The sequence below is a fragment of the Vipera berus genome (assembly GCF_964194415.1).
Source record: "Vipera berus genome assembly, chromosome: 1".
In the NCBI taxonomy this organism is placed as follows: domain Eukaryota; kingdom Metazoa; phylum Chordata; class Lepidosauria; order Squamata; family Viperidae; genus Vipera; species Vipera berus.
Window position 1 is genome coordinate 169,441,346 of NC_138202.1, and position 20,653 is coordinate 169,461,998.

Here is a 20,653-nt window from a genome sequence, read left to right on the forward strand (position 1 = left end):
ACAATTCATGCACTCTGTTCTTTTCCATTCTTTTTCTTTATATAAGATACGAGGAAAAAGCTGACAAAGATCTGGAACGATACAACAGGCAAAGCAGAAAAGCTATGTGTCAGAATATACAAACATCAATGAGGGAGAGAGAGAAAAGACATAAGATTAAACTAAAAGACTGCTTAAATAATCAGCAAAAATTGGACACCCTTTTTAATTCGCAAATAAGGAAAAAGCATGATGATTACCAAGCAATAAAAACTGTACAACTGCCTTTCTCCATGGATGCATTCAAAGAAAAACTTCAAAGGCTTGAATATAAAAAGGCAGATAACAAGGAATCTTGCTTAATTCGCCTTCTGAATTTTCCTGATGCATGGATACTTGCCTCTGAGGAAAAAATTGAGATGCTAAATCCATACAGGATGGAAGAAGCCCTTCTCTTCAAAAAGCTAATTGAAAATCATAAGCTTCCTATAGAGAAATTGGACCCTCCTATTATATTAACTGAGAGGTAAAATGAAAATAACATTCTAGAAGTATATCCATCTTAAGTAAACAGGAAAGCATAGGTTTTGATTTGTATTTTTATTTTCTAAATTAGATTGTACACGTGATAAAATGAAACAAGTAAAAAGCCACATATTAAAATAAACCATTTAGTAATAAAAACGTATTTTGGATGATAAAATTCAAAAGATTTAGGGGTATATAACAGGCGTAAATAGTACAATAAGATAAGGCATTTACTATTAGAAGTCTGTATTTTTTAAACACTTATATTTAAATGGCAGTACAGGAAATACATACCTTGTTTAAATACTGGTTAGGATTTTAGATAGATTCACTGGATAATTTGCTTTTCATAAGATTTTAGATTAATTACTCTTAACTGTAGAAATGGAACAGGACTGCATACAGGAGCTATTTTAACGCCATTACATTTATTGGTTATTAGTTTTCAAATGATTCTGTTGCTCCTCTGGAATGCTTAAAACAATTCCCCCCCCCCCAAAAAAAGATTAATGGCATGAAAAGTTTAGAAACACTTGGCATCTATTCTTTCACTCAAAATAATTATAATGTTATCTGTGGTGTCTTTTGTGCCAGTGGAAAGTCCCTTGGTACTTACAGTTCATGGAGATTTGAGATATACCTGATGAGCTGCCTTCAGTTGAAACAGTGTCAGTCAGTTGTAGAGCTTTAATGACATGTATAATGTTAGAAGTGGTTTAAGCATGGGTAACATAAATAAGGAGAGCCGAGTCAGCCATGAACACTAGTTGGGCCAATCAACTTTGTCTCAGCCCAACTCTTCGCACAGGATTGTTGAGGGGAAAATAAGAAGAGGAAGTATGTTGGAATTGTTTTTGTTTATAAAAAATAATACATAAAATAAAAAATAAAAACCATGCAGCTAGAACTGTGACTCCAGAAAAGAGGAAGATAAACAGTAGATTCTTGTGTTATGTTGTGAAAGGAGGTAGTAATTCGGCACAATAAATGCTGTTGTTTATGATACAGTGGAGCTTAAAAGTTTGTTTTCCACACAAGTCCTAAAATTACAGAGAGAGAAGCCAGTTAAAGAAATCAGTAAAATACATTACCTTTGCTCATTGGTTTATTGAGGGAAATGATCCAAAGCCACAAATTTGTATCCTCAACCACTCCTGGGGAGGACAACCATAATGTTAAAATGCCTTCATTTGTTCACAATCTGCCTTATATTGGACCGGTGGAGTCCAAACTCTTTGGAAAAAGTTTTGAAATCTTTCTGGCTAGCGAGCATCAACAAGTGTTTTTTGGTGGTTCTCAGAAATCTTTGTTGAAGCCATGACATATCTACAACCCTGCATGTAAAGATCAGATTTTGATAGGGGATTCAGTCAGGGCCTTCTAAACATAAACTTAATTATCATCACACTGATTGAAAAGTCTGATTCTAATCTCCCCTTCAAATGCACTGATAATCCTAAAGGTTGAAATGATTTTGCCACAAACAATTATGTAGCTTTGGGTTAATTCCTGTTTTAGAACCTGTGTGGAGAACAGATCACATTTTAGGTCATATTTATGCAGAAATATTGAAAATTCAAAAGAGTTCACAAACTTTTAAGCAGCACTGTGTATGGTGTTTATATCTGTAGTTAGGACAGGAATAGAGTCCCATTACAGGTAGTCCCCGACTTAATGGCCAGAACTGAGCCGAAAATTTATGTTGCTAGGGGAGACATTTGTTAAGTGAGTTTTGCCCCCTTTTACAACCTTTCTTGCCACAGTTGTTAAGTGAATCATTGCAGTTGTTAAGGTGGCAGCATGGTTGTTAAGTGAATCTGGCTTCCCCATTGACTTTGCTTGTCAGAAGGTCGGAAAAGCTGTTCACATGGCTCCAGGATACTGCCACCATCATAAATATGAACCAGTTGCCAAGCAGCCAAATTTTGATCACATGACCCTAAGGGTGCTGCAGTGGCCGTAAGTATGAAAAACGGTCATAAGTCACTTTTTTCCAGTGCCGTTGTAGGTTTGAACGGCCACTAAACAAACTGTTGCAAGTCAAGAATTACCTGTAGTTTAGAAGAATATAGAGGCCCTACAATTCATTAAAAGCTCATTTAAGAGTATGAGCTTGCTAGAAAGGGGGGTTCATTCGGAACCTTGGAACATGGAATTGTCTCCTAAAAAGAATCGCTGTTAGGATTTTCTGGCAGTCTCATTTAGCTGCTGCAACACAAAATCCCGCTGAACTTTGGGTGCAACACATTTTCACAAGCAAATACTTTCTCATCGTTGTGTTCTTGGAGAATAGCCTTATTTGAGGCACATTCAACAGTGGAGAGTTCCCTTTAGTGAAAAGGGAACTCACTAAACATCAAGGAGTAAGAGAGGTTAATTGCGAGGTGTAATAAGCCCCCCATTTCTTTATAGTTATTTCTACTGTAGTATTAGTTGAGATTCCCTCCTCAGTAACCAAGTATATCTTTGCAAACGTTACCTTTTAAACTGTAGACTGTTTCATTGATTCTTAGAAGGCTTCATTCACCCTAAGGAAAATAATTCAAGTCTTCAGAGGCTGATCCCACTAGCACGTACTATTATGCCAACTTTTGGCAGCAGCAACAGGATTCAAAAGGCCCTGGAATGCATTCCCCTAACTTAATCCAAAGTCTAATGCTGACTAGTAGTTCCAAGTCAGGGAGAAGACCTATCTTTGTTCACTAACAGATCGTGTTCTGTGAAATAGTTGTAGTATGAGATGGGAGTAGATGTTCTTTTATTGGGGGCTCTGAATCACGTTCAAGTGATAGAAAAATCTTTTGACCGAAGCCATTTTTCATTGGTGCCAAGCTGAAAGGGCATCTATCTCTTCAATCTTTTCATTATCTGCTCTATTAAAAATGTGACATTCATTTTCAAGTTTGCTTGGGTTCTTTCATTTGTAGTTTTACCTTTTATATCCATTTTTTTTGTTCTCTTCAGTTATTATGACACTGTTGGGAGTCGACAGAGGTTGCCTGAAATTTCTTGAATTTCACTTTCCGTATATACCTAAATTGAAGTAGCATCAAACTTTCACCTTCTAATATTATTCTGTGTTTGCTATGTTTGGGTGAAAGCCTTCTTACTAACATGGCCTCCCACTGTCAGGCCTTTATCAAACAGGTTGGGAGGTACAGATTCTCAAGCTCACAAATGCCTTTCTAGGAAAAGAAGCTGCAGGCTCAAGGATAAGCTATAACCAAGTCATTTTCAGTCTCTAAATCTTGGATCCCCACTTTGTCAGTCCTGCAGAAAGGTTTGAGCTGATTTTCCAACCCAGGACTTTGAAGCCATTGAAAAAGCCACAGCCTTTACGTACTTGGGGGTAATATAACCTACCAGGTCTTGGCTGCTAAGTTTTTGTGAGTTTGATAAAACAATGAAGAACTGGTCAGCCCCGTTGTCCTTTAGTGCTGACAACATTTGTTTTTTCTTTACTCAGAAACTCCCCTACAGCTTGCTGCCTTCTTTTTTGGACTTTTAACCAAACTGTTGTTGCAAGAACGCAGTTTCTTTCCTTGTTTTGCTTTCTCTGGTATTAGATATTATTATTGTAATTATTGTAAAGTTTTGTTCGCTGCTTCTGTACTCTGCTAAATGATGTCTGCTAAATAGACATAAATATACTAAATAGTGTATTACCCCAGGTATGTAAAGGCTGTGGCTTTTTCAAATACAGGTTTTATTATAAGGTTGTCCTCAGCTTACAATCACGATTGGGATAGGAATTTCGATTGCTTAGCTGTATGGTTGTTGAATCACACCTGTTTTTATAACCCTTTTGTCACAGTCATTAAATAAATCACACATTCATTAAAAAAAATCAAGCTTCCTCCATTGACTTTGCTTGCTTTGAACCCTTTGGTAGATTGCAAGTGGTGATCATATGACCCAGGGACACTTCAACTGTCATAAATACATGTTGCCAAGCACTTGAATTTTAATATGTGACCATGGGCACACTGAGGATTGTTAAATGCGACAATTAGTCATAAATCAGTTGTTTTAGCACTGTCATAATTTTGTTAAACAAATGGCTGTAAATTGAGAAGTATCTGTAATAGACATTTTTGTACCATTTCATTCAAAGAGTATAAGCTAACTGCAAATACTTATAAAATTTAAAAAAAAACAATGTGCTACAATCCTTGACACATCCTACCCCTTTGGAATACTTTTTAAAATTCTCTGTATCTTTTTTAAGAATGCTAACTTATGTGATTTTTTTATGGTAGTCTTTTTAGTGACACTCACTATATGGAAGTGCTTTGCAGTATGCCTAGGGAAAGTGCAAGATTTGATGGATCATCCTATTTGTTGGATCCCAGACTTGTAGCAAATGGATTTAAGATAAGGATAATACCAGGTATCTATATCTTGGTTTCTTACTTTAGTTCTTAGTATAATTTTTTATATAGTAAAGCAGGAAACTGATGATACTTGTAGTTCTTACACATTTATGACTGAAATCCCCTTGGTTTTAATCATCTAAAGCAGGGGTCCCCACCCTGTGGGCTACAGCCCGGTAGTGGGCCGTGGGGTGCTGGCCACTGGGCCACAGGACAGGCTGGCCAGTGTGCGTGTGCGCACACACTCCCACTAGCACTGTGGTCTCGAGGCGCGAAAATAGGCCACGCCGTGCCTCAGGGTGCAGAAACGGCTCTGTGCACAAGTACAGGGCAGGGCAAGCGCTAGCCCCGCTCCATTTGCATCCACCAACCAAGAAAGGTTGGTGACCTCTGATCTAAAGTATAATTCTAGAGATTAAGTTCATTATTCTGTATCACGTCTCCATCCTTAGAAGTACTATGTCAGGACTTTCAGGGAAGGAATGTCAGACTGAAGACAACTCCATGGAAAGTGGAGCTGACAACTGTATCCGAATGAATAGCGAGCAAGCAGACCAGCTCTTTGTAAATCCTCTCCAAACAAGGAGAGGTCTTCAGATCATTCACAAATGTTCCGTACAGTTGCTCCTCACAAGGAAACCACAAAACAACAGTCTCCAGCAGGTTTAGAGCTCTGGAAAATGAGGGAATAGTCATCTTGTTCAAACAAAAGTTGGTAGCTTTGAAAGGTTTGCATACTTCCTTTTCTAATCACTTTCAGGAATTATTTGTTAACTGCTTTTTAGTTATTATGACTTTGGATTGACAGATTTTATGGCACCAAGCGACTTTCCTTCAGTCATCACCAAAAGAAGTTTTAAATACAAATTTAACGACTTAAAAAATTAATAAACTGTAAAAGGTTGATTAAAACTTTGATTTTAGCTAATTATATACGGATTAAGGGTCCAGATTTTAAAATGAAATTTTGGAATTTACTACTACAATAAAGAATTGTTCTCGGGGGGGGGATTTCTTATTTTGAATTTTTTTTTTAAGAATAAGACTTTAAAAATGGATGACAGAGGAAACTAGAAGGAACTAAAGATTACAGTTAAAAGAAAAGAACACTCAACAAATACAGAATGAAGCAAAATATAATACTGGACATGTTGAAGGATATTTTTGAACAGTGGACCCAGAAGCTAATTTTAAAATTGTCTGCATGTATAGGTAGATACTGTTTAAAAGATGGTATGAAAGAAGAACAAGCTTTACCTGAGAAGATTGAGATTTGATGTGAAAGTAGATTTAAAAATGAGTCTATAAGAATTACATGGAGAAGGATGTTACACTGGATATACAAAGGAAACTGAAATAAAGATAATTTGTGGTATTTTAAAAGAAGCTGATAAATTACTAAAATTTGTTGCACTTGTGTATCTTCTTTCTTTGGTATCACAATAACACTGCCTGAGAATCATTTAACAAGTAATTTAATCTTTGAATTTTAAATCTGTTTATTAACAAATATAAGCCTTTTCAATTTCTACTAAATTTTAAAATAAGAAATTTAAAACCATAGCAATACGTGCATTTGGAGACAGACAAGACAGTAAGTTTTGCAAAGGAACTACCGTACTTTAAAACTAGTGCTTTGTCCTGTTCTAAGGTTCTAAGGTCCTGTTCTACTAGGCAAATCTAAGTGTGTTTGTAGTATAATCACATGTTTAGGACTGTCGTTTAGGGCATTGCTTGGCAGTATACCTATTTGAATATACAAATCAGAATAGTATGTAAACTATATCCAGTTATTCCATGTATCATGTATTTGTTTTACTATAAGGTACTTCAGCTGTGGAAAGTCAGCTGGAAATAGAAGGAATGACCAGCTGTCTGCCATATTATGGTATATCAGATTTGAAGGAAATTCTAAGTGCTGTGATAAATAATAATGCACAAGAAGTCTATGAATGCAGACCTCTTAAAGTGGTAAACTATTTGGAGGTAAGAATGTTGTATTCTCAAAAGATTGTTCCACTGCTTAATGCTTAAATATAAGATACTGTTCCCTGAAGGGTAAGAAAATTATTCTAAAAGCAGTAATTAAATTGAATAATTGGAATATTTCTTTTATTATCTCGTATTAATTAGCTGTTATATGAGATGCATGTTTTTAAATAATATAGCTATATCTGCATTTTAAAACTTATTTGGCAGTGTAAGAAAAACAAAGCTTGGTCTCACATTTCTTGGATTTGTGTTGGATTTAGGACAGAGTCATTTTCATTGTATTCATTTGTTAAAACGTGTGTGTGTATGTGTGTGTGTGGTGTGTAATTAGGCAAAGAAACAAAACAATGTAATAGAAGATTACCCACTTGCCAGGTTTCTCTACTATTAGAATATATTGGAAATACACTATGACCATCACTTAGTACACATATTCTTCATTCCACAGGGAGAAGCAGTTCGATTATCCCGACAATTGCCTTTGTATTTATCAGAAGAAGATGTACAGAATACCATAAAGAGAATGGGAAAGCAACTTGGAACTCAACATAACAGCTGTGTCCATGGTCGTCCATTTACTCATTTCTTAACAAATATACCACAGAGTAACTAGAAGGAAATAGAAAATACTGTTTAGACTCATATTTCACCCTTTTATATACATTATACTATGGACATTTACTATTTTTAAAATTAGTATTTGGCTATAATTACTGTATTGGAATTTGGTTTGAAATTTATGTGAAGATTACATTGAAAATAACCTGTACTACTTTCTATATATGAATACGCCCAAGTTCATATCAGCTGGATTTATATATTTAACATTGCGTACTTTTATTGATAGCTAATTGTGTAAAAAATAACAGGAAAAACTGTTAACTAAAATATGGATTTCCATTTCATAAACATTGTTCACAAAATGGGTAAAGATATAACTTTATAGTTCTCTTGTTAGACATACTTTTTCATATAAAACGCAATCAATGTAATTTCTTATTTTTTATAAGATATTCCTGAATAAAATGAATGTTGGAAAAACAGATTTTGGACATAATTATCTTTAGATTGGGAACAGCATAATGGCATAGTGGTTTCAGTCTAATTATTTCAAAGGATTAGCAGAACATTTCATGAAAACCAAGGTATATGAGCAATACAAATTAGAAGTATTGTCTGCATGAGTTTGGGACAACTACTTATTTTGAGAACTGAAAATTCCAAACTATTGGCCCGGGTCATCAGTTTATCTAAAGGGGAATATAGTTTGATTTAGCATATTGTACAAAACTGGCCTTTGTTCATAAACCATTTTATGTCTTCGTAATCACTTGTGAACTCAGCTGTTAGAGATTACTTTGTAGACCACGGTTAGTAAAATGTGTGAACCAGGCTTTCAGCTACTGTACAGCAGCATTTTGGTGTAGTCCTGGGGATATCGAAGACCCTCTCAAGGGTCTGTGAAATCAAAATTATTTGACAGATTAATATCTGACAAAAGGTATTTGGAAAAATTTAAAATGATTTATTCTTTGTTGTTGTTAGTTGCGAAGTCATGTCCGACCCATCGCGACCCCATGGACAACGTTCCTCCAGGCCTTCCTGTCCTCTACCATCTTCTGGACTCCAGAAGATTTATTATTATTTTTTAATTCTTAAGAAATAGTTTTTTTCATAAAAGTATGCTAATATCCAATGGGTTTAATATTTTTTGCATGATTCAATAAATATTCTACAACTGAATCAACTATATTGATAAATGTAACACATACAAATAAGCTCTTTTGTGGGTCCTCTGTAATTTTTGAAAATGAAAGGAATTCTTAGAACAAAAAGTTTAAGAAATGCTGAATTAGAGTGATCCGTTTTTGTAACATGTATGTTTATCTGTCAAATTTGCAGATGATACCAAACTGATAGGAATAGCCAATATTCCAGAAGATAGGCTTAAGATACAGGAGGATCTTGACAGACTTGAACATTGGGCACTTTCTAACAAAATGAAATTCAACGGTGAAAAAAGTAAGGTTCTACATTTAAGCAAGAAAAACCAAATGCACGGCTATAGTATGTGTACCTTGCTCAATAGTGGCAACTACTGTATGAGAGGGATCTTGGAGTCCTAATGAATAATCACTTAAATATGAGCCAGCAGTATGCTGCAGCTGCCAAAAAAGCTAACACAATGCTAGGTTGCATTAACAGGGATAGAATCAAAGATCATGTGAACTGTTAATACCGCTTTACAATGCTTTGGTAAGGCCACACTTGGAATACCGCATCCAGTTTTGGTCACCACAGTGTAAAAAAGATATTGAGACTCTAGAAAGAGTACAGAGAAGAGCAACAAAGATGATTAGGGGACTGGAGGCTAAAACAAGGAAGGGTTGCTGGAATTGGGTATGTCTAGTTTAATGAAGAGAAGGATGAGGGGGACATGATAGCAGTGTTTCAATATCTCGGGGGTTGCCACAAAGAAGAGGGAGTCAAGTTATTCTCCAAAGCACCTGAAAGCAGGACAAGAAGTAACCAATGGAAACTAACCAAAAAGAGAAGCAACCTAGAACTAAGTAGAAACTTCCTGACAGAACAATCAGTGGAACAACCTGCCTCCAGAAGCTGTGAATGCTCCAACACTGGAAGTCTTTAAGAAGAGACTGGACAGCCATTTGTTTGAAATAGTATAGGTTTCCTGGCTGAGCAGGGGGTTGGATTGGATGACATCCAAGGTCCCTTCCAACTTTTTATTATTGTATTATTATTATTGTTGTTATTATTATATGTGGCAACAATAAACTAAGATGTAACTGTAGGTCTATTTAGGGACCAATTAAGCACACTTAGCAGCTAGGTACTCTATGTAAATTAGACTTACTTGCTGGTGAGTTACCAGAAATTGGAAATTTATCCAAGGGAAACCTTCATAGGTTTATGTAGAAAAGTAGGCTAACTAGCCTGCCAGTAGCTCTTTCATGGAACAATTTCCCCCAAGAAAACATCTTTAACGAGGGCCTGTTAAATTTCCGCAGCTAAACAAGGCATCCCATATTCCCTCCCATCCACAACCTGAGGTTTCTTTCCCTGCAGACATTCAGGAAGGAGAGTTGGAGAAAACTCCAATGTAAAAGAACCAAAGATGAATCCACACACCTTTTTGCCTTTCTTCTTTCCCAGAAGGATTAAGAATCAATTTGGGCTAGTCATTAAGATGTTGATTAAGAAAGCAGGAGACCGTGAGTTCAAATTCTGCCAGTTGGGTGGCTTTGGGCCAGTCCCCCCCCCTCTCAGACCAACTCACCTCACAGGGTGTTTGTTAATGGGGAAAATAGGAGGAGGAAGGAGTATTAGGCGTGTTTGCTGCCTTGTCTTAGGTATAAAAATAATAAAGGCAGGAAAGAAAAAAATTGCATTGGTGCCTGCCTGTAGAAATAAGGGTCTTACATTTGACCTATCTGCTGCCAGGGGAGAGGGGAGATCTCCCAAACTAATTCCCGCCTTTTTTTTTGGAGTCTGACAGAAAGCCAGGGGCAAAAAGCTGCGAGAAGGGGAGGGGGGGAGTTTTGAAGTCTCCCAAGATTTAATGGGTGAGGGGGGGATTGATCAGGCCAGAGAAAGTAGCTATTGTTTCAGTTTTAAAGACATGTTAATAATCAAGGTCTAGGCTTAAATGAGATCTTGGGTGAAGAAAATGCATTTTAAAACTGCCAAATATTCTAGGAGCCGGTATCGGGTCCTCTTGAAGCAGACTGAATCACACTATAGTGAAACCAATTATTTGTGTAAACTCGGCTTATGTGGTTATTTGTGTGGTTAGGTTTGCCCCATGAACTGAGGAAAGGGCTTTGGGCTAACATAGTCTGTGAATGCAGGTTAGTTTCTTTTCTGCTGCAGAGCAACGGTTTCTGAAGGGTAACTCCAATCACAGTTATTCTTAAAACTGAATGTAATTACCCTAAAGGTGATGAAGCAGGTTGAAATTGCTTGTTTCTGAACTGAGGATCCTGTTTGGGACTGCTGCTGCTGCTGCTGCTGCTGCTGAGTAAAGAAATAAGAGATAAACATTCATTTAACAGCTGTGGCAAGAAAGGTCATAAAATGAGGCAAAACACAACTGTCTCACATAACAACAGAAATTTTGGGCTCAATTGTGGTTGTAGGTTGAAAACTACCTACAATTGGTTCAAACAGTTTAAGAACCACCACCCCAATATTTCTGAGTTTGGGCTATATTCACTCAGACTTGTGAAAATAAAAAAGTCCAGCAAAAGGAGAACCATTGGTTCCTCATCCCTTCCCTAATTGGGATCAATAGACCAGACACACTAGTAGCCAAGAGAGAATTTATTAGCCTTGTAGTAGTAACTTAAAAGTCATGATGGAATCAGAAAAGCTTACCTCAAACCTGAACCAGGTTCTCATTCCCTACATCTGGAATTCATAACAACTGGTCATTTTTTCACTCTTTGTCACAGACACTTGGAGCTTGTGACTCGATTTGCATGTTACACACTACCAAAGTAACAGTTGGAAGGGACCTTGGAGGTTTTGTAGTCCAATCCTTTGCTCAAGCAGAAGACCTTACACCATTTCAAATAAATGTTGTCCAATCTCTTCTTAAAAACTCCGGTGTTGGAGCACCCACAATTTCTGGAGGCAAGTTGTTCCATTAATTGTTTTATGATGATGGTTTAACTATGGTTGAGCCATATAGACTGTATTCACCTATACACTTGTATGCACCTGTGGTATGAGTTGTTTGGTTTTTATGTTTTTGTTTAAACCACTTCTACAGCCACCTTTTCAATCACTTTTGGTCAAACTTGGTCCAATGCAATTGTAAAGCACTGCTGAGTATTTATTTTTAATTTTTAATTACACTTAATTATTATTTTTAATTACAGAGCAGTCATACTGAAAGAAGCAGATTTATGCCTTGATTCCCTGTGTATAAAATTGAAACTATTGAGGTAAATTAAATGATCAAGTCTAAGAATAAATATTTATAAATATCACTCTGAAAAGGACTTTTCTTTAATCCTAACATCAGAGTAGACGGTGCCTGATATCATTCTATAACAGTTTTTTATAATGATCCTATAATTGGTAAATTTAATTAGTATTTATAATAGCTTCAAAATTATTTTATCAAGTTTTTCTTTTATCCCAAGAGTTGCAAGCAATGTACTTAGTGTTTAAAAATGGAATATAGTTTATTGAGTAGACATAGTTGGAAGGGACATAGACTTTTTTCAAATAAATATACAATTTCAACCATGATTGTCGTATTAATAGCTTAACTAATGTAGAGATATGTTACTGTTAGGAATTTGATACTACTACTTCATAATTATCATGGTTTTCTGCAGTGAATCTGATATACAACAGTTGGCAGGGAAATGCTGCTCAGTTGTGTGACTGAAGACTTTATAGAATACATCTGACATAATTAGTTCAGCATAGGGCTACCATATCTGGAAAAATCCAAACCAGCACTAACATTTCATGTATCTCTTTGTGGCCATCTAGTGACTGTCCAGATTGCTGCTGCCAAAATATGTTGACTTAGTGGCTATTGAATTTTTTTTGTTTGTTTGCTAAGCTGTGGATAACTGTGGACCTATGTTGGTATAGTTGATCAAAGGAATATTGATATCAATCATGCAATCGGTCTCTAAAAATCTATTCTGATTTTTGATATGGCAGTTAGTTGCTTTCAGAATATAACACAGTAATAAGCATTCCACATATTAGATACTTCAATTTCAATTATGTTCACATTCTTTTCATGATATGAAGTAGTGACGGATTATAAAGAGAAAAGAGGAAGAATTTATTTTAAGAAAATGATTTAGTATAGATATACTACTAGCAAGATTGTTGTGGTCCCTAAATAAATTACAGATGAAAAATAGAATATCATTTTGTTTCTAACTCAGATGGGCTTCCTATTGTTAAAATGATTGCCTACAATTAAAATAGCATTTCTGTCAACATTGTAAGCAATAAGAAATTGTTATTGATTCAGTCAAGGGGAAGTTCATTTACAGCTTACATAAACATGGCATAAACAAAGAACAAGTTTAAAATAGTGCTTCTTGGACCAAATCAAATTCAGACAACTACCTACATACCTTATAAGAATATTCAATGTGAATATGTGGAAACACAATCCTTTGTTTTAATATCGCATGATCCCATTCGCATGGGGCTTACATATGTACTTACTACTACCATCAACCTGAATCAAACTAGTGCAGGATGAATGCATGTCTATATCAGGTGTAACTTCCTATTTTGTTCTGCAGAAGTAAAAATTATTGTGCACAAAAAGACATATTTTGAGAAAAATGTGTATGAGCAAGCAGGACACTGAAAGTCTAGTGATGAGGATGAAGCTAGTAACCTTGAACCTTTCTACACATTAATCTAAATGCAGATTGAATAATCATAATTATAAGACTTGTATCTTGTAATTTTCAAGCCAATGGATGAGAACCAGAGGATTTTATACTCACAAGTGAGAATTTCTACCCTTCATTAATGACTCTTGTATTCTTATATGGAATTATACAGCATGGCAAAAACTACAGTAGAATGGGGAATTTTTTTAAAAAAAATTGGCAAGGCTGCTGTGAGCAAGTGGATGTGTCTTTCTGTTCCTATTATGCAACCTCTGGCTTCAAACTAATTGCTTTATGTGCTGAATTTTATAACTGACATTCTGATTATCATATTGTGATAATATTTATAATATATAGTATACAATATAATGCCTACTATTTTGTAACTGAATATAAAACATTTTTGACATAAGCCTTTAAGGAAATACTATGAATCAAACTAGGCCAACTTTAATGTTGTATTATGAAGTATACATAAGTCAGTAAACAATTTTTATCTATGAAAGTGAGCCTATTCATTTTAATTTGTGTTATTGGCAAATGCATAATATTTTAACTAGTGTTGTTAATGAAATGTCATGCAACTATGAACCATTATTAAGTCATCACTTAGAACAGAATAGAAGCACAGTAGTTGGGATATTGTAACTTACGTAGGAGATTATTTCCGGAAATACTGGAACGAACAAACATAACAGCTGCATCGTTAAAATATTATTCTCAAGCCAAGATCAGTTTGTTAATTCATGTATACAAGAATTCAGTAATATGTTCACTGCGTTTCTGAAGCATCTATTTAAGTTAAACAAATGTAATTACATTTTTCAAATAAAGTACATATAGCCTGCCCTATTTCATTGTGCAAATCTTATTTTTCTCTTAGCATTCATGTAAACTTCTAAATTAAACGGGATAGAGGTACCTTATAGATAGATAAGATTTTCTAATACTCCTGTTGACCAAACCAAGCTGTTTATGTGCAAGATACTTAAAAAAGTTAATCTGGGAAGTGAACCATTACAAATACATCTTACTTTGTTTTTCATCAGAGAAACTATTAATTGTGTAAATAATTCAATACTTTGTCCTTATCAGACAAGTGGCAGGGTATCAGCAATTAACCCTTTGTTTTAATTTGTGCTTGATTTATATGTTAAAGTATTCATATCAGGAAAAGCACCAGCGACTGCAGAAAACTTCATAAAGATGTATTTATCCATGAGGAATGGAGAGATTCAGTGAACAAGAAACAATTTTTATCTTGGCTTTCAAGGAAGACTTGCTGGCTATTCCTTCTCTCCTTCATATATGCAGGAAAGCATAGTTGCCATTATTTTCCGACTTGTACCTTGTTACTTAGGAATTAATTCCCAAATCATTTTACATGTAAAACATACAAGGTGCAATTGAGAAACTCCAGAAATTCTCTAGGTATTTCATACAAACATACTTTTATATGTTACTTTTGGCCTATGTAGAACGCCAGGAAATACCAAGCATAATTATAATAATTTAGTATTTTAACAGATTAAAGCATGAATGGAAATCATGTCTTCATATTTTAGTTAAAGGATAAAAAGCAGGGGTTTAATTGTATGTCCATAAATTATAAAATGGAACACTCGTATGATTCACACTAATATATGATGTGGAAGCAGATCTCTGATGATGAGTGTAGACAAGAATTCTACTGGGAGGGTCTTAAAAATTAAGGAGACAGAATTATATAATCATAAAAATAACCTTCAAAGGTGTGTGTATCCCTATATTAAATGCATTCCAGTAATCCAGTTTGGATTGGCCAGATTATGGATATTAGTAACTATGTCCTCTTTACCTGAGAAATGAAAAAAAGTTTTAACTGCGGCTGTTACATTCAGGAGGAAGAAAGTCTTTCAAATAGCATATCCCTTAAGAGAGATATAATACTATTTAGAATAGGGCCTATTCTTAATTGAGAACTATTTACCAGCAACCCAATTTAATATACATTAATTCAATATAAACTCATCCAATCCTTTCCTGTGCTGTTCAGCCAGGTACCAATCAAGAGTATTCATTTTTTATTGGCATTATGTTAAAGAACTAAACTGTAAAACAAATTTTAGAGTATCATTTTTATCAGGGCTTTTTTTCTCATAGAACGCTCAGAACGGAGTTCCAGCAGCTTTTTTTGATGGAACGTTGTAGGGTAGGCAAGGCAGGCTGTATGACGTGTGAGTTCCGGCACCTTTTTCTTTTACAAAAAAAGCACTGATTTTTATTAGGCTGCTTTCTGAGTATCTAGTCTTCCAGCTGTAGATTAAAAAAAATCAGAGCAACTATTTTGGCATAGGATAGATTGTTGTAAGGAAGATTTAATAGCTTCATATGTAGTATTTATAAACAGAAGTCACTTAGAGTTCAATGGATATATTTAGGATCAGCATTTGTGCATAGTGTTACCACTAAATAAAGTAATACTAGAGCAACTTACTAAAAATGTAAAAAAACCAAAATTGTCACTTATAAATAAATAGATATAATTTGAAGATAAAGTTGCTTATTTAAAAGAAGCAATAGAATATTTTGCAAAGGTCTTACTTGTCTTTGCATATTTTATAATTCTGATATATAGCTAGTCCTCGAGTTACGACCACAATTGAACCCAAAAATTCTGTTGTTAAATGAAACATTTGTTAAGTGAGTTTTGCCCCATTTTACAACCTTTCTTGCCACAGTTATTAAGTGATTAAGTTAGTAACCCGGTTGTTACATGAATCTGGCTTCGCCATTGACTTTGCTTGTCAGAAGGTCGCAAAAGGGAATCACATGACCCCGGGACATTGCAACCATCATAAATACATGCCAGTTGCCAAGTGCCCAAATTTTGATCACGTGATCATGGGGATGCTGCAGAGATCATAACTGAAAAATGGTTATAAGTCACATTTTTCAGTGACGTTGTAACTTTGAACGGTCACTAAATGAACTGTTGTAAATCGAGGACTACCTGTAGTATACCAAAATCAAATTATCAACTTTCAGTGATAATTTGCTTGAACATTTTAAATGTGCATAATATATTATCAGAAGATTATAGGAAAATTATATTGCATAATTTCTAATGTAATTTCTGACATGATTATTTCACAACATTGGTAGTACCTAAAAAAATACTAATACTACAATTTGACATATGCATATTCTAGAATAAAGTAAAACCATGGCAAACTTTTGGATTCCTTAGTCATATGGTTGACTTATTATAATCAGATTATAATTATTAATCACTCTGATGATACCTATACAAAAAAATCAGGATAGTGCAGGTTCGAGTCCCACCAGGCTCAAGGTTGACTCAGCCTTCCATCCTTCCGAGGTAGGTAAAATGAGGACCCAGATTGTTGGGGGCAATTAAGCTGACTTTGTAATAATGCCGCTTGGGGGGTGTGTGTGAAAGCCCTAACAAGCAGGCATATACATAGAATGAAGGCTACTGCTAAGCTTGTAAGCCGCCCTGAGTCTTCGGAGAAGGGCAGGATATAAATGTAATAAAAATAAAAATAAATAAATAAAATAAATAAATAAATAACTCTTTTTTCTGATTTATTTCCTTTTAAATATTTTCCCCATTTAAAAATGGCTTACATCCATTCATTCAGCAATTATTCAAAGCTACAATGGTGCTGAAAAATGGACATACAATAGATTCTCAAAGCTGTAACCTTGCAAATAGCCTAATGACCATAACTAGAATTGCCAGAATTGCTGCTTTAAGTTGATGCAGTCATGTGACATCATGTTTTACAACCTCATCACTTAGCAATCGAGTTCCCAGTCTCAATTACCATAGATCACCAAGGACCACCTCTAGCATAGCATAGGTAGGGGGATTATGATTACCCTTGCCTTTCCACCTAAAGAGACTTTGAAGAGCTGAAGTGAATTATTTCATGAGGTTTTGTAGCAATTATTGGGCTGCTTTGTTTTCAATGTTTATTAGAAATTTAAAAGCCCCAAATGCTATTAACCAGTTTTGATAGATCTGCAGTGGATCTAGAGAACTGGAGAAATATAAAACAATGTAAATCACATATTTTTTTAATCTGTTGCTTTTAGTTAATTGTCTCTAGAGAATAATGTACTGATTGGAAGTACAGATGGTCATATTAGATTTAATTACTTGAACAGTGAAGTCGCAGAAATGGCTTTAAATTGCCAATATCTCTCCCTTCTACTGAAGTATTTTGATAGGATTTCTGTTGTTTGTGCTCAAAAATAGATAAACCTTATAAGACAAAAGGGATAATAAACAGGTTTGTGGTTCTAGCATAAATCTGCCTGGAATGGGATAATATCGTTTGTCTTCCTTCAATTTTAAGGAAGAGTTGAGAGGCAAATTAAGTTCTCAAATGTACTTATTTTTAAAATATATAAGCCATCCAACTCTACAATTATTGTGGGTGGCATACAATAAAAAATGGTATGCTATAATTTTTTTTTTATTTAAAAAGTTTTACAATACATTTTAACTTTAATCCCCCCCTCCCCCACCCCCACCCAACCCTCCCTATCCCTTCCCCCCATTCCCTCCTCCCCCCCCGACTTCCCAAAGCTAAATACAGGGTATAAAATCAAAAAACAAACATAAGCACCCCTATGTTATCAGCAATAAACTATTAGTTCTATCTCCCTCTAGCTCATGTAAAATGAATACAAACAATATTAATATTACAAATAAAGTAAAAGAGAAAAAGAGAAAAACAGAAAAGAGCTTTACTCAGAATAGATTTTCTTAATCCCAGTCCTTATTCATATTAATTTCAAAGAAAAAAAAAATAAACAAATTCTCAGTTACGCGCCAAAAGCGCCTATCTATTAACCTTAATAATCTCCAACCAAACTAAACCATAATCAAAAATAATTCTTGCATGTATCACACCAAATGTCTCGCAGTTCCAAGTCATCCTTGAGTTCAAATAAAAAGAGTAAAAAAAAAAAGGGTTAAGCAGTCTGTAAGACAACTTGTTGTTAATTAGGAGCTTGCATACCCATTCTTAGTTCAACACACACTTTTAGTCCATAACCCTAATATACTTTTCTAACAAGCAAATAACATCCATCTTAAATTGTGTTAAATATTAAAAAAAAACTTTCTTTCTCCTCTATGATAAATTTAATCCATTAAGATACTAATTTAAAAATTTAATCAGCAATCTTAACGCCCCAAAACTTTTGGAGCACGTCTGTCATGACCCCCAAAACTTCTTTGGACCGCGCCCCTCCCACATCTTCACTGTAAATACACTTTGGAGATTCCATAACTATCTGCTGGTCTTGCTCTTGCTCTCGTCTCGCTCTTCTTAGGGCGGCACGCGTCTTCCTCTGGCCTCCTGCAACATCCAATGAAACTGTATCTTGATCCCCTCCAACACCATTGTCCTCTATCTGTCTGTCTGCAACATCTTGAAGCTTTCCCTCACCGTATCCCTTAACAGCTTCCAAAAATGATAGGGGGGTTGCTTTTAACACATTGCTATAAAAATCACGTGCCTGGGCCACAGTAACCAGACGATGTCTTTTACCTTCATGCGTCACCACCAGTCCAACTGGAATCTCCCATCTAAACTTAATATCACTCTTAAGTTCCTGTACTAAAAATGCAAAATCTTTCCTTCTCCTTAAAATCTTTGGAGGAATCTCTTTTAAAACCAAGACTTCTTGCTCAGCCACTACCAGTTTAGTATCATAGGCAGCTTGAATAACTTCATCTCTAATTACTCTCTTTGTAAAATAGACCACCACATCTCTGGGTAACTTCCTTTGTCTTGCAATCCATGAATTTACACGAAAAATTTTGTCCATATTTCCCTCAATTTCAGATGCTGGCTGGCCCAATACCCCTTCCAGAGCCTCAGAAAGCAGCTGCTTTAAATCTTCTTTACAGTTCTCCTTTAAACCCCTGATTCTAATAGCATACTGCATCTGATGATACTGAGCAAGGCTCAATTCTCCATCCATTTTATCCCTTATATTTTCATTTTCTGATACCTTTGCTTCTAATATAGAGTTCTTTTGACTGAGATCCTTCACTTTTTCATCCAGCTGTTGCACACATTCAGCTACAGATTCAATCATAGACAACATGTCCACCCTCATTGCTCTAAACGTCTCTTCCATCTTCTTCTCCAGTTTCTCCTCCAACTTTTTCAGCTTTTCATCCATCATGTCAGACATCAATTGTGAATGCTTTCCAAGAGCATCTTGTAAATCCTTAAGCGTCAATGCCGGAGGAGGTGCAGGAGGAAGCAAAGCTTGCAATGAGGTCTGTTGCACCAGGGAAGACCCCGCACTCCGAAGAGCTTTAGAAGTTTTAGCCGCCATCTTCCCCCACTTTCACTTATTTATTTATTTATTTATTTATTTATTTATTTATTTATTTATTTATTAGTTTTTATAAACCGCCCTTCTCCCGAGGGACTCGGGGCGGTGTACAGAGGAAGGAATGTATACAGATTGAACAATAAAAATAATAAGAAACACTAATGAAAACAAACTGGGACCCCAATTAACGCTATCATGCCAGGCCGGACTGCTGGAACAGGAAAGTTTTTAAGTCGCGACGGAAGGTACGGAGGTCAGGGGCCATCCGGATTTCGGTTGGTAAGCTGTTCCAGAGGGCTGGCGCACCCACTGAGAATGCCCTCCCCCTGGGGGCCACCAGCCGACATTCCTTGAGCGGTGGCACCCTGAGGAGGCCCTCTCTGTGGGAGCGCACAGGACGGTGGGGTGCTGACATTGGCAGAAGGTGCTCCCGTAGGTAGTCCGGACCCAAGCCATGTAGGGCTTTGTATGTCATTGTTAGCACCTTGAACTTCACACGGAAGGCAACCGGAAGCCAGTGCAGCGCACGGAGGAGAGGTGTGATATGGGAGTATCGGGAGGCTCCCAAGAGTGTCCGTGCCGCCGCACTTTGCACCAGTTGAAGCTTCCGAGTGGATCTCAAGGGCAGCCCCATGTAGAGAGCGTTACAATAGTCTAGGCGAGAGGTCACAAGGGCATGGGTGACTGTACGTAAGGAATCCAGGTCCAGATAAGGCCGTAGTTGGCGAACTAGTCGAACCCGGGAGAAGGCCCCCTTGGTCACAGCTCCTATGTGGTCTTCCAGGGAGAGCTGCGAGTCTAGGAGGACACCCAGGTTGCGGGCCCTATCAACAGGGGGAAGTAACTTGTCCCCAATGTTAAGCAGTGGGACGTTCTGAATATCCTGACTTGCCGGTACGTACAGCCATTCAGTCTTGTCCGGGTTCAGTTGAAGCCTGTTTCTCCCCATCCATTCCCGGACCGCTTTCAGGCAGCGGGACATCACGTCTAGGGCATCACTGATATTGTTTGGAG

The 20,653-nt window shown here is 36.2% G+C and overlaps 1 protein-coding gene across 8 annotated transcripts in view; it reads left to right on the plus strand.

Annotated features, from left to right (window-relative positions):
• PMS1 (PMS1 homolog 1, mismatch repair system component) overlaps nt 1-20,653 on the plus strand; it is a 115,401-nt gene that overhangs the window by 41,250 nt on the left and 53,498 nt on the right. For 4 of the 8 annotated variants that reach the window (XM_081339065.1, XM_081339063.1, XM_081339064.1 and 1 more), the window contains exons 10-15: nt 47-505; nt 4,767-4,897; nt 6,706-6,866; nt 7,321-8,894; nt 11,345-11,525; nt 11,774-11,839. In XM_081339065.1, coding sequence (XP_081195191.1) covers nt 47-505; nt 4,767-4,897; nt 6,706-6,866; nt 7,321-7,485 — 916 coding nt within the window. In that variant the 3' untranslated portion in view covers nt 7,486-8,894; nt 11,345-11,525; nt 11,774-11,839. Of the gene's footprint in view, nt 1-46; nt 506-4,766; nt 4,898-5,332; nt 5,609-6,705; nt 6,867-7,320; nt 8,895-11,344; nt 11,526-11,773; nt 11,885-13,353; nt 14,119-20,653 lie in introns of those variants that run through there. The other 4 variants (XM_081339067.1, XM_081339070.1, XM_081339068.1 and 1 more) reach the window with 4 other exon arrangements.